The sequence below is a fragment of the Caenorhabditis remanei genome, chromosome I (assembly GCF_010183535.1).
Source record: "Caenorhabditis remanei strain PX506 chromosome I, whole genome shotgun sequence".
Classification (NCBI taxonomy): domain Eukaryota; kingdom Metazoa; phylum Nematoda; class Chromadorea; order Rhabditida; family Rhabditidae; genus Caenorhabditis; species Caenorhabditis remanei.
In genome coordinates this window covers 18402-32870 of record NC_071328.1, presented here as the reverse complement: position 1 = coordinate 32870, position 14469 = coordinate 18402, and the positions used below count along the sequence as shown (strand labels likewise).

Here is a 14469-nt window from a genome sequence, read left to right as displayed (position 1 = left end):
AGAATATGGTAGATATGTGAGTGGTGACTGAGGAAACAGCAATATGGCGTAAATGGGCGGAGAGTCGCGTGACTTTTCAAGTAATATAATGGCGTAGGAATAGCGGGACGTGCAGAGCCGCGGCTTATGAAGTTTATCAGTACTACATGACGAACCTAATATTCTTATCAGTTATTACCGAAAATAAAGAAAAAAGAGAATGTCACTGAAAAGACGAGGCAAGTAGAAAATAACTGCTGTTGATAATAAAGTGTAACACACAAAAGCGACATTCAGATCTAAAAGAGGCGCTCGATGATGGCGGAGAAAAAAACGGAGTCGACCTGTGAGAAAGTTCGACTACGATCAGATCTCTAAGATGGAGGCAGACTTCTTTGACTCATAATCACCCTAGTCACAGTACAATTAATCAGCAGCTTCATCGCGTACGCTAATGTTGTGGTTGCCTAGACGATATAATGATGATCTAATTTGATAAAACAGCTAACCAAAATGGTTACGTCATAGATTCCTTCTATCCTCCTGACAGCTCTCGCTGCTTTTTGGCGATCGCATTAAGAACACATTCTCTCAATTTGCATCTAGTTTTTATCCTTTTTTTGCAACTCTCCAAGCCAACCGAGGAGGTCGCGCCGTGGGAGAAAGAGAAAATGAGAAGCACAAAAAACGCGACGCGAGGCGAGAGAATGACGAGAGGAGCCCACCAGAGAGCACGGCGGACGGGCGCCATTGGAAAGAGAGAAGTGGAGGAGCAGAGGCAGAGGGGCGGAGAGGGTGAGGAGAAGAGACGACGACTGGCAACACACACACACAACTGCGAAGCAGCAAAAAATGGGCGGAGAGAGCGAGAGAAAAAAAAAAGAAGACGAAAATTGCAACGACGACACTCCTAAAAGTCGATCTAACTCGTCGTCGAGGAGGTGTTTCTCCACAAAATCGACATGTTTCGGACTCGTCACTTCTTCAATTGTGCAATGAGCCTCTTTTCTGGATGAGAAGAGCAAGAGCAGCAAACGTGTGTTCTTCACTTTGAAAAAGTACCGTAGCCGCGGGACAAAAAATTTGCACAACTCATCCCAAAATTTTATTCTTGCGAACGTCTAGATCCTCAAATTCTGAATTTGTTAACAAGTCTCTGGCGCTCTTAAATACACGATCGTTAGAATTTGAGAGTAAACCTATAGTATTACCGCCAGCTATAAAGAGAATTTTTGGCATAGTCTAAACTGGAAGGTTTTTTGATCATTTTTTGTGCATTCCAAAACATTTAGTTTTGAGATCAAGTGGATAGTTTGACCTAACTAAACTGAGAACGGAATTTGTGTTCATGTGAATCTACGAAGCAACGCATCGATCTATCAGCGATAACTGTAATCTCTCTCTCAGTAATTCTGGAAAGCAGAACAAGCCTAACATTATGCTACAGTCTCCTCGTTTCTCTTATAGCTCGGAGTTCATGCCAACTGCAATCCAAGAATTTGGGGAGACTAGAAAACCAACTCGATCAACGCAGGGATATCGGAGAATAGTTACGTCACGAGAACTTATCACTTCAGTTTCACCGACGAATAGTCATGGTTTGATGATGCTATGAGTTTTCTGAAGAGATCAGCCATCTTACTTCTACTTAGACCTACCAAACGCATCCTCACACCCATCGGCGGAGACAACCCATCTCAATTCGAAGAAATAATGACAAGTTGCTAGTAGGTAGAGGTCGGAGGCATAATGTTGCTTCAACTGCTTCTATTGCTTCTGTCGAGGCAAAAAGTAGAAGAAGAGCTGGGGAGCAACGAGGAGGGCGCCGCGCACACACACAAATACACGCACACGCAAAAAATGCACTCACAACACAACACACCAGCATCAGGCACACCAATAGAAACGAAAGAAGAAGAAGACGGGGCCGCCGGGGTCCTCGCCCCTTCTCTGTTCTCTCTATTCCAAGCCAACCAACACAACACTACTAAAAGTGGGCGGAGTTTCTCCCCTCCAGGGGTTGGCAGCAGAGCGAAGCGAGCGAGCGGTGCGATCGACAGGAGAGAGAGGGAGAGGCGCTGGCGCCCCTTTTCCAAGCGCCGCCCATTTTGAGCGGAGGGGGCCACGTGTACCCCAAGAGAGAAGGAAGAGAGAGTAATGGTTAGAGAGCATGTGCATCACGGAGAGTTCCTCTTTCCACTCACAGCCAATTTTTCGCGTTATATTCTCTCTTTTTCTTTTCAATTTCGTCTCCTTCTTTACTTGTTTGTGTCTCTTTTTCTTTTCGCTTCTCATCGGGCCCCGGAGGCCAGATGAAAAAGAAATAGCACAGCATTTCGAGAGACACATTTCGAAATGCCAATTTTTTGTGGCGCGTGCCCTCGTCGTCGGCTCCACACTATTTCTTATGCTGATCTATCTGCCGTTGTCGTCGTCGTCGTCGTCGTCATCGCCGCCGCCGCCGCTCGCCGGTTGCCTTCGGAGGCACCATCGACACCGTCGTCGTCGCCCGTTGTCATGAAGCGCAGGCAAGGCAGCGGAGCCTTTTTCTTCTCTTCTTCTTCGTCGGCGTCACCGCACACTCAAGCGCACTCACAGATAACACTCACAAAAAAGAGCGAAAAAAAGTGAACAAAAAAAGAGAACCGATCGAATAGTGTGAGGAGAATTCCATTCGTTTTGTGGAGAGTTCAGAGGGAAGAATGAAATAAAAAACCAGCTGCATTCTTTTCAGTAAATCGTAAGAAGGAACTAAGAAAATATAACGTCATCTGAACTAAAAAACCAAATACTATAAGAGATAGTTGACTATCAGATGAAAAAGTTTTCAAAATTTCTGTGAAACTGTTGTGATCCCAACTCGGGGAGCCTCCCAAATCAGCATCAAAACATACAGAAGTTCAGAATTCTAGTTCATTTGAGCCCATTTCTTGATTCAATTTTCCACCATCAATAGCAACATCCCAGAAGCCCCCCCCCCACCACGTCATCAGTCAGGAAGATGATGATATCATGAAGAAGATGTGCGGCAGAAGGCCTCGAATGAAAAGAAAAGAGGGAAAACGGAAATGTAGGAAAACAATCTACAATTGGGAGAAGAAGTCCCCGGGCAGAAAAAACTAATGTGTCTATTCTACTACGGTACGAGAGAGAAGAAGAGAGCTTTTATTCAGAATCCCAAGACCCACCTGAACACACTCCATCCGTAAATCGCTTGATTGGAAGGCGCCGACACCCGATTGATAAATATGAAACAGTCCCGGAACGATGCCATCTCTCATGAAATCCTGGCTGAGCATCGAACGTTCCATAAGCGCTTGAATCGCATTTATGCTCTGTCGTCGGATCTGCAAAAAACTTTAATTTTTTGAATGCGTTCGTAAAGTATACATTTTATAGTTATGTGTTTTCTGTTTCAGTTTTTCATATAGATTTTCACTTCGACTTTTAGCAAAACCGCACATCTAGTGGCAAGAGACGCTACTTATGGAATTCAACAACTCTATCAGTAGCAATTTCTCAGGTTCCAAGAGGTCTAGACATCACTTATTCTACCGGGTGGTCCTAGGTCTTATCGTATTATTTTCAACGTCTTTCTTATGGATTTTCTAACTCCCAAACATTTTCTAGTTTCCTTCTCATCACATCATTACTCATTCTGAAACCGCTCTCTCTTTATTCTCATTTTAACTTTTTTTCCATTTCCTCTCTTCTTCCCAAAAACCACGATGTTTATTGTGCTGACGTGTTTGTATGTGTTCTCTTTCTAAAGGGGGAGCAGAGCCCTAAGTCAGTACGAAGAGACGTAGAGACAACCAACCAACCAACAAAAACCCAACTATCTATCTATTCTGTGAGTGAGTGAGTGTGTATGTGGCATTGCGGGGCGCCCGTAACCTTGGCAGAAAAACGAAACGATCGCTCCCCCTCCTCTTCTCATCGTCTCCTCCGGCGGCCTCACCGCTCCTTCGATCATCGGCGCCCGCAGTTTTTGGGGTCAGTGTCCTTTCGGCCGCCTCTGCCACTCTCGCGGCTCAATACACTATTTCCCGTCACTTTTCAGTGTGCCGTGTGTGCGCGATCTCTACCAAACAGTATACACAGACACACTAACTACAGTGAGAAACCCCATACAATGAGAGAAATGTGAATAGGAGGACCCACGCCGGTGGTCGAATGGAAAGGCAAGAATCGACAGAGAAAAACGACGCAGGTGGTCGTTCAAAATGTCCGAGGTCGAATAGCAAAAGGCTTGGGGTTATTGCTTCACAGAAGGATGACAATGAGGAGAAAATAAAAGAGAAGATATAGCTGAAATCAGTCTGATAGCTAGGTACATCTAAGTCGATTGGCATAGATTTTCTCCTAAACACTTTCGGAAACCATTTCTTTCTTTTTGCACGTTATACTACCAGTACATGGTTATCATTCCAGCAAAGCTAGTTTTTACTCATAATTGTATAGCGCACATTCCGCATGCTTGCCTCTTTCACTTCTTCATCAGAGCATCTCACCTCCCACTTTGCACTTTCAACCACAATCAAGACGCTCTGTGTTCTCCTATACAACGGAGCACACACACCAGCTAGACTAAAATTCACTTTTGCACTGCCTTCTTCCTATTTCTTTGTGTATATGTGGATGATGCTGAGGCAAGAGGAGAAGGGCGCCGCGAGGCGCTCAGTCGTCTCACACATTACGCAATCGCCCCGACATGCCAATACCAAACCAAACCGATATCATCACCTCGCGTTCCGTGGAGAAACAGAGAGGGGGCGCCTCCTTCCGAAAGACTTGCGCAACCAATACCGAAATCGAAATGTGAGAGAGAGAAAACTAGATTGAAAAAAATGGGGTCTTGAGACACAACATATATGGAAACCGTATGTGTATTTGTCAACAGCAGATCATTGATGTAGTCATTAAGATCCTTGAGACCGGGACTACCGAGGCTTATGATTAATCTTGCAGTAGTCATATTGATCTGATTTTGATTTGGTTGGATGGAAACACTAGCGTAGTAGGCATGTATCGGATCTACAGAAGATCTGCTAGATTCCTATCTGATAAATGTTCGCACGATGCCAAGGAGTCTCATTAATTTCAGATCCATCAGTCTTTCCGTTACCACACACCAATTTTAGACAACGTCATTTCTGTTTCAAACAGAAATCATTTCCGAAAAAAAACTATTCCATTGTTCTCTTTCCCTTCTCCAGCGCGTGACATAGCCGACACAAATAATCCTGATAAGAGACTACTACTTCTCTCTGAGATACGTAACCTTCTTTGTATAAATTCTGATTACACCTGCTGTTTATGCTTGGATTGAAAACCCCAGTGACGTTCATCTCAATTCATGCCGAAATTCAGAATTCTTTCACTGATTGGAAAGGAGGGACGTTGTTGTCTGAACAGTGTAACACATGCGTGTATAACCTTGGCGAGAGTTTCGAAAGTACACTTCTTATCAAGATTTTCGGGCGTCGTCCTTTACTTTTCGAATGCGAAGTTTTGTCTTCACTGTCTCCAAATGACAAAAACAACAATTCTGATGCGTCAATCGACGTCTTTCGACATCGGACTGGTAGAAAAGACCTTCAGAGAACGTTTTCCATTAAAAAGATTTTTATGAAAAAAGACTGTTGAAGAGACGCCAAGGACGGTAGGCCAGCAATCATACAGTTCCCAATAATCGGTTGGATACTTTACTTGACCAGAAAATCAAGAGGGACAACGGAAGTTTTGACGATGAAATGTCTTGAATAAGATGGGTGTGCTCATATCATAATTATTTGAGACTTCTAGGGAACACATTCACCACATCTTCCGTGTAGTTTGAGTTTTCTTCCTACCGTAATCCACAGCTCTCAATGCTCCATGTCTTTTTTCTTTATGAATTCATCCTTCCCTCCTCCTCCCAGTCCATTTCATTTTTCAATTTCGTATAGTTGACCTATTCATAAATAGAAAGCGAAGCAAACACATTTATTCTATACTCTCTATCTAAAAAACGGCGTCTAGAACGTTGCTCTCCTCCTTCTCGCCCACCTACGTCCTCTCTTAGATGAAAAAGTAGCAAACAAGGGGGGTGTCAGGGACCATCTAATAAATTGTTTTATTCTAGTAGTATGCATAGAAGCACACGAGACTACTTGTTAATGAGTGAAGAGACTTCTATTGAAAAACATGCGAAGCTTCCATTAAATTATTGGAATTTATGACATGCGTTGTCCTTACTGACCAAGTCATAAGGCCTGGTTTCGCTTTCTGAGAACTCACAACAACTCAGGGAGGGTATATACACAATAGTTAAACCAGGGTGGCACACGAAAACGCATACACACTCGTTTCGTAAACAATTGACGGCTCACTTTGGTTTTAGAGGATGAAAAAAAGGAAGAAATTCGATATCATGATCATCGGTGGTTACCGATGGTAAACTATCTTCCGGCCGGAGAGAAGAAAGACAAAAATGGGAGAGAAAATCAAGAGATTGATGTGATGTTCAGGATCAACAGTATTCATAGTTGTTGTTTATTCTTTGCAAGATAGATCATGTAACAAAAACACAATTCGTGATGAACTCAAAATATAATTGATGAATACAATCAGCTGATATTCACGAAGTTTCTGGTTTCTCAAGGATCTAAACGTCGCTTGGAACCTACGTTACTTTTGAACATACATTTTTGAATCGTGTATTCCAGCTTGTTAGAGTCGAGAGTACCTCCTTCGCACAGCTCTTGTTCGATTATCTTGGAATCTATGAATCTGCAGCAAATATGTGTTGGACTACAACATACTGTCAGGTCCATCACGCTCCTTTCAGATAAGACTGCATTTACCGTATTTCAATACCGCTCTATAGATACTAGGTGTCCACTGAATCCATATCTCCCCTCTCAACATCTTCAGCATTCCCCCAACAGATTTTCTTTCATTAATCAGAGTAAATTTATCCGCGAACCCATATCTTCTCGTCTCCCAAATACCTCCTTGTCAACCGCATTGATTTCTGATCACTTCACATTTTGGATTAAAAAAACTGATTCCATCTGTTTCAGTCACTTATATTTCTCTCTTTGTGTATGTGTGTGTGTGCTTCACAAAAAAAGCAATGAAATGGGGATGGAACAAGAACTGGAGAGAAACAGAGAGAGAGAGAGAGAGAGTGAAAAACTGAGTTGAGACCAAAGTTCCCCAGTTTTTTCTCGCTTCTCTTCTTTTGCCCCGTTTTTGTTGATGTTGCTGTTGCAGTTGTGTTGGATGGCAGCAGGAACAAAAAACCGATAGGAAGAGAGACGAGGGCAGAACGATGGATGGATGAAAAAAAACGACTTGCGTGGGGAGGAGGAGGCAAGGAGCGGCGCCACGACACAGCGCGCTCAACGCACTTTATTGGGAAGGGAGAAGAAGAAGAAGGGGAAGTACGATAGTTTGATTGTTTCGAAACATGAAAAATCGAAAGTCACAATAATCGAAAGTTTCGTTTCAAAGAGAAGAAACAAAAAAGTTGAGAACACGAAACCGATAAGATAAGGGTCATGATGAAAGGAGATGGCATGTCCATGAAATTGAATGCGAGTGTGACCGATAATTTAGAAAAATGGAGAATGATTAAAGGAAAACTTTGAGTGTAATTGGAACGACACAGAATACGATATTCTTGATGAATCAGAAAACAGGGAACTAGACAGCAATTCCAGATTACTCGAGGACTTGTGGAATGAAATTCCTGACGAAACACACACTTCTAGATACAGCAATGAAAGAGAATCTTACAAATCAGAACAAGGAGGACAAGGGTCTTTAGCATTAGTACGTTGCTACGACAACGAAACACCTTCTGATTCCACGCCTTCTCGTGTCATTTTCATGTTCTATACGGATGAAAGACATCAAGATTTCCATTATATCTTTATGAAAAGCTTTCTCTGTTGTCTCTGCATACTCTCACTTTACGAAGCTAACCATTAGTTATTCTGAGTTTTCCTTAAGGGATAAAGCATGTGATTACCCCTTTATTTTCCAGAAACTCTTTTGACTCGAGGTTTTTAAATCGACGTTTCCCCTTGCTACAAGGGCCTTTTAGCTCTTTAGACTTCAATTTTCTCTGCTCTGAAACCTAGTTTCTCCTGAGACACTCACCATTGAATTTCCAGTCATTGCAATCAACACAATCATCGAAAGTGTGTTTTGAAAATTCTTCAATTCATGATTACACGCGACCGCATCGAAGAGGAATGGAATCGCATCGAACACTGCAGACATCTGAACATTCGATAATCCAGGACGATCCGATGACTCAGATGATGTCGTCAGTTTCATACTGTCGGTGAGCAGCTTTTGACGGATCGCTTGCCAATCAGGATTGTCTAGAAAATTGGAGAATATTAGAGGATAATTTATATATTTCTGGGGTGCTAAACCTCTAGGGAAAATTAGTAGAAATCAAAAATCGCCCGAATCAACAGAACCGCTTGATTCAGAACTGCCCAATCATTATTAGATTTGACAGATATTTTTCGTTCCAGTTTTGATTCTGGACAATTCAGAATAGGGGAAGCTTATCTCTTCAACTCACTGTCTTCATTGAGAATCAAATCGAACGGTAACCGAAATTCGATGGCTTTGAGTGAATTCCCAAATAGTTCCATATTGTTGTCCTCGACTGGATTCAACGTTTCCAGGATGGCAAGCATCTGTTTCATTGCGTAGTCACTGCAAAAGAGGATTTTTGTTTTTCTTTCTTGCCATCAGAAAAAAAAATTCTTTCTATCAGGAATCCTGAATTTCATGAACTCCTTTTAGAGCGGGCAGCACTACTTCCCGTTTTTCAAATTCAATTTTTCTCGTATTCCTCTCAAAAACATACGCTTCATCACTATAATCACTGTAAGTGGATGCAATGATATCCGGTAGTACAGCACTGTCACGTGGTCCATCCAACCAATGTGGTGCTGGTCGAGAATCGGAATTCCTCATTAGTGGCGGCGGTTCATCGTCGTTATCATCTATAAACGAGTGTCCATGTTGAATTCCACTGACTGAGAGAAATGAGAAGAATTAGATTTTTTTAGTCAAAAAATGTGTTGTTTTCTTTGCATTTTGTGACACATAATTTTAGCAAGTTTACTATGGAAGGTCATGCAGTCAATTTGGAGATATTACTTAAATATATTATTGGAAACCTGAGAAAACGTTGATTTCAAAAATATATTTAATTTTTGCCCTGGAGGTCTAGTATTCAAGAAAAATAAGGTCAAAGTTTGGTAAAATAGATATTACCTTTTTAAAACGCGAAAACTGGAAAGTGCAAAAAGGTTTTCCCGAGTCAGGAAGGTAATAATTTGACTTTTTTCAAAACTCTGACCTTGTTTTTCTCGAATACCAGGTCTCGCGGGCAAAAGCTGAATATATATTTGAAATCATCGTCTTCTCAGCTTTCCAATGATATAGGCCAAATAACTCCAAACTGTATCTACGACCTTCCCGAGTCAGTTCTAATAAATTTCTGATTAGGCGAACCGCTATTTCGAGATAGCACCAAAATATCAAATTCGATAGAAAAATAGAAATTTTCAAATATTGTAATTGGATCTGAACTTGCGAAAAGAGAGTAGATCATGGCAAATCTATTGCGGACAGTGGAAAAATGGCGGAACTTTTTGATTCCGGTAGTAAAACGTCCACTATCTTGGCAGAAAAAACATATTTTGGTGATTTTCGTATTTCGTGTTCTATTCAACAAGTTTGAAGAGTTCGTAAAGATGCTCACAAGCTATATTTCGTTTCTCCATTCCTCTCGCACCACTTCTACAATCGACTCCGTTCTGATTGATAATTGATGATAATTGATATTGGTTGGTTCTGTAAAAAACATTTAAATTTTATTTGGCTGTTGAAATTTGAAAAGAGAGAAAGAAAATTGAAGAGAAAGACATGGGAAGGAAGCATCTGGTTTCGATCAAATGAAGTGGCATGGTGAAGGATTGGCGCTCTTTTTTGAATCCAATAAAAAATATCGTAAAAAATATTTCGAAAGTTATACTTTGTGATTTAGAAAAAAAACAGTTTTCACCAGTTTACCTATTTTCAATTCTCGATCTTTCTTCTTCATTACAAGTCTTGTTCGATTTGAAAAACTTTCGAAATCTGAAAATGTCTTTATTCTAAATTTCTAAACACATTTCCACTACTTTGGTATCATATCCTCACTCCAAAACTTGCTGAAAAACACGAAAACCGATATGAAAACCACCAATAAAAGCCAGAAACAATGAAAATCGACTAGATAATGGAACCAATCGAGAGTTTTGCTCATAAAATTGACTTTTTTCAGACTAATTCTGGAAAAATTGGGTTCGAGAAGCGGGATTTGGATTATTTCACTCACGGATATGTTGGATTATTTACTAATTCGAAGTTTTGCAGAATTCCAGTTCACACTGAGTTGTGAAACCTTTTTCTAACTATGAGTCTAGAGAAAATGGGAGTAAAATATTCTAAAAATCCACTTTAAAACGGAAAAGCGTGGATTTTTAAAACATCCGTGGCAATTTCACGTGAGATTTTAAAATTCAGAAGGTAAATTAAGAAAGAAAAGTGTCGTCAAGAGGTCAGAAAAGTTTAATTGGATGAAAAAGTACACAAGCACTAGAAATGCGCCTTGACCAGTTGACCGACAATAATGACGCCTGGCTTCGGCAGTACTTGGCGCATTTTCGGAACTTATTTTATTATTTCAGAAAATAACCAGAAATTGCAGAAGAAGCTATACAAGTTTAATTACCAGTGACAAAGCTGAAATAATCAAGTTTAAAGCTTAAATACCTCCGAATTGTGCCAGTTCTTTTATCATTTTATTCATTTTCCGTTTAAAGTCTCGTCTGATAGTCTAAAAACTATAAAAAAAGTGATGTAAATCGTGAAAAATGATTGAAAAAGCTGTAAAATCGAGAAAAAAGAACTAGCAACGACACTCCGATATCCCGCCAGTGCGCACAGTTTATTTTCCGGAGATTTTACGCTTTTCCGCGGCGTTTTCGATGGGAAACTTAATTTTTCAGTGTTTTACCACGAGTTTTGAGTCTGAAAGTTAAGAAATTATAACATTTCGCTGATTTTTGAGCTAGAAAACTAGTCATATTCATGTTTTAGAGCTTTAAATTGCGAGAAAATTCAGAAATCTGGGTTTAAAACTTGGAAACTCGAGCAATCGTGAAAATATATCGATTTTGAAAGAGAACTCGTCGAAACTTGACATTTAAAAAACTAAAAAATATGGGAACACAGTCAATGTCTACCAGCTTACAAATAAATCCGGCTTTAGATGAGACGGAAGAATTATCTGGAGTTTTATCAAGATTTGTAGTCTCAACAACATAAATTAAAGCAGATGAAAAGTATTGAGAAAAAGGAACACAGGTAGAATAAGAATTGAAAAAAACTGGGAGAATGATAAAGGTAACAAAAGAAAAACAAACGAAAAAGTCGCGCCTAAGGTTTTCGCGGGTAAAAGTAATCGCGGGCAGTCAAAAATGTCGGAACACGATCAATAATTTGATCCAGGAACACAATAAATTAAGAAGGAAAACTACGAAAAAGAATATAATTATCGATTTATCCCTTGATGACTGCGATTGGTCTCAGCTTGACAGCCTTCTTGCTAATACCAGCTGCATCACACGTGTCAACAACGTCGGTAACATTCTTGTACGACTCGGGCGCCTCTTCCATAATTAATTTGGGTGAAGCGATTCGAATCGAAATTTCCTTCTTTTTGAGATCATCGATTACTGAATCCCAAGTGATTGTGCGGCGTGATTTTGCACGAGACAGGGCGCGACCCTATGAAGAAAAATTAGAAATACTAGTCGGCATAGGTATTCTCACCGCTCCATGACAAGTGGTGCCAAAAGTCTCAACCATTCCCTGTTCAGTTCCAGTCAAGACATAACTACATGTTCCCATACTTCCACCAATTAACACAGGCTGCCCGATTAACTGATAGTCGACTGGAATCAATGGGTGATGAGCGGGAAACGCACGAGTGGCTCCTTTCCGATGAACACAAAGTTTCTTGGGTCGCCCGTCCACCATATGCTCCTCCATCTTTGCAACGTTATGTGATACATCATAAATCACTTGCATGTCCATGTCATCTGCCGACATTCCGAACGTCTTCTGGAATGCGTTTCGAACACAGAATGTGATACATGACCGATTGACCCAGGCGAAGTTAGCTGCCGCTGCCATTCCAGCGAAATAGTTTTTTCCTGAAAAAAAACGTCAGAGTTTATTTAGAGATCCTCAAAAAGAAACCTTCTGTCGAATTGATTCTAGCACACGCCAACTGCTTATCATTGACCATAATACCATCACGAGCCATTGCTTTCTCCATTTCTACAAGTGAATCCGTAGCGACTTGGTGACCGAGACCTCGACTTCCGCAGTGAAGCATTACGACCACCTAGAAGGATTTTCAGGCGTCACACGGGTCTTCTTCAAGCTTCTAGAGATTTTTCTATTTTCTTTTTTTTCTATCAAAAGAAATTGCTCCAAAACCAACGTAAACGGTGCCGAAACGTCACACCTGAGTCAAAATTATCAACATTTTCAGTTTTTACCAGACTTGTCACGGGCCATAATTTTGGCATTTTTAATCTATTTTTTTTTCGAAAAATATCAACAAATTTTGGTTAAAAAATTGGTACCCACCATTGAATCCGGCCCAATTTTTGACAAGTCTGATTTTTACTGCATTTTTACAGATTTTGACTATGAAAAACCTGAAAAACCGAGTTTACGAAAAGAATGATTCGGAAAAGTTCCGATTTCCAAAATTTCCAAAATTTTTAGTTCCGCACATCCCTGGTCTCCATATCCCGAGGCCTAAGACCTTGGCTCCTAAGGCTCTGGACCTAACACTACTATACCATCCGATGGACATCCTCACTGTCAGAAACACAGACAGACTCCTCACAGTACCTGTCCCTCTTGATCGATACCCATCGTACTCGCAGCATGTTTATCATAAATTTCATCGACAACTTGTACTTCTGCATAATGATTACCAGCACCAAGTGTACCCAACTGGGGTAATCCACGTTTCTTCGCGCGCATAGACACCTTCGACGCGTCCGCTTGCAACATTCGACCGTATTCTTCGCAATGTTCTTTATCTTCAGCCCATGAATACCCTTCTCGCAGTGTCCAATCCATCCCCATCTCTAAACATTCCACTAAATCCGAGGCCATCATTGGAATCGCTCCTCGAGAACCAACTCCTACTGGAATATGATCGAATAATGATTGAGTTAATTGCTCTTTTACTGGTTTCACGTCTTCTTCCATTAGGTTTGTTCGTAGAAGACGTACACCACAGTTGATATCGAAACCGACACCTCCAGGAGAGATAACGGATTCTGGGTTGGAGACGTCGAATGCGGCGATGTTTCCGATGGAGAAACCATAGCCGGAATGGATGTCTGGAAGGCCGATCTGAAGAAAATAATTTTTTTTCAAAGATTTCTTGTGCTTACCGAATGTCCAACGATTCCAGGCAGTGAGGCGACGTTGGCAATTTGTCGTACAGCCGGAAGGAATCCACCAATTCCTTGTCCGTCACAAGAGAATTTCAACTCATCGAACATCAATTGTTCCAATCGATTGTTCACATAAAATCGTCCTTCAACATTCATATTTGGAACGAATCCTTTCACGATTTGAAATTTGCAATCCGTCAAACGATTGATATATCCGCATTCTTCTTCGAATGTACGCGGCATTATATATCACCGGAAACACTGAAAATTATTTAGAAATGTTAGAAAAAATATAATCGAAAGCCGATCATTTGTATTACAACTGCGCTTCACTGCCGTTCACTTCAAATCTTTAGAAACGGAAAATATTTTATTTTGTTAATGAAAACTTTGTATCGATTTTACTTAAATATGAAAAAAAAAGTAAATCGATTTCCAATTCTTCATCTATTCGTTCATGTTATTTACTTTTTCCCTCTCTCGATTTTTTTCTGATTATGACACATTTCGCAATTATTTTTATGAAATCTCCTAAAACAACTCAATTATGGAATTCCAAACTTCTCACTAGAATTTCTTAAAATACCATTGAGAAACCATTCATTTACATATAATTCCCAGCGCTTTCAGTCATAAAATATACAGAAAAGAACCAGAATATAAAAGAAAACAAGAAATTTCAATATATAGAAATGTACAAGTGATGATTTTTGAATTTCAAACAGAAAGAAGAATGTCATCGGGGTGGGGGAAAGAGAAATAGAAAGTCAAAAATACAGCAAGAGACAAAATAAACAAATTGCGAAAAATAATCAACCTTTTGAATATATTTTCATAGAAAATGAAAGGGGAAGCATTGTACCCGTCAGGAATGGGGTTGAAATCTTTGAATTTAGACTTTCACTTGAATTAGACAGTCTTACCTCAATTTAATATGCAA

At 40.4% G+C, this 14469-nt stretch overlaps 2 protein-coding genes across 2 annotated transcripts; both read right to left on the bottom strand.

Annotated features, from left to right (window-relative positions):
• Positions 1-353: 353 nt before the first annotated feature.
• Positions 354-10192, bottom strand: GCK72_000005 (uncharacterized protein; the record flags this gene model as incomplete). Its single annotated transcript, XM_053722218.1, has 8 exons — positions 354-446; positions 3168-3326; positions 8131-8357; positions 8567-8703; positions 8858-9029; positions 9761-9852; positions 10072-10137; positions 10182-10192. 8 exons carry the CDS (start codon positions 10190-10192, stop codon positions 354-356), a joined length of 957 nt encoding a protein of 318 aa, XP_053590863.1.
• Positions 10193-11604: 1412 nt separating this feature from the next.
• On the bottom strand, positions 11605-13772 carry GCK72_000004 (uncharacterized protein; the record flags this gene model as incomplete). Its single annotated transcript, XM_053722217.1, has 5 exons — positions 11605-11832; positions 11878-12260; positions 12307-12454; positions 12973-13485; positions 13539-13772. The coding sequence occupies 5 exons, from the start codon at positions 13770-13772 to the stop codon at positions 11605-11607; spliced, it is 1506 nt and encodes a 501-aa protein (XP_053590862.1).
• Positions 13773-14469: the final 697 nt, after the last annotated feature.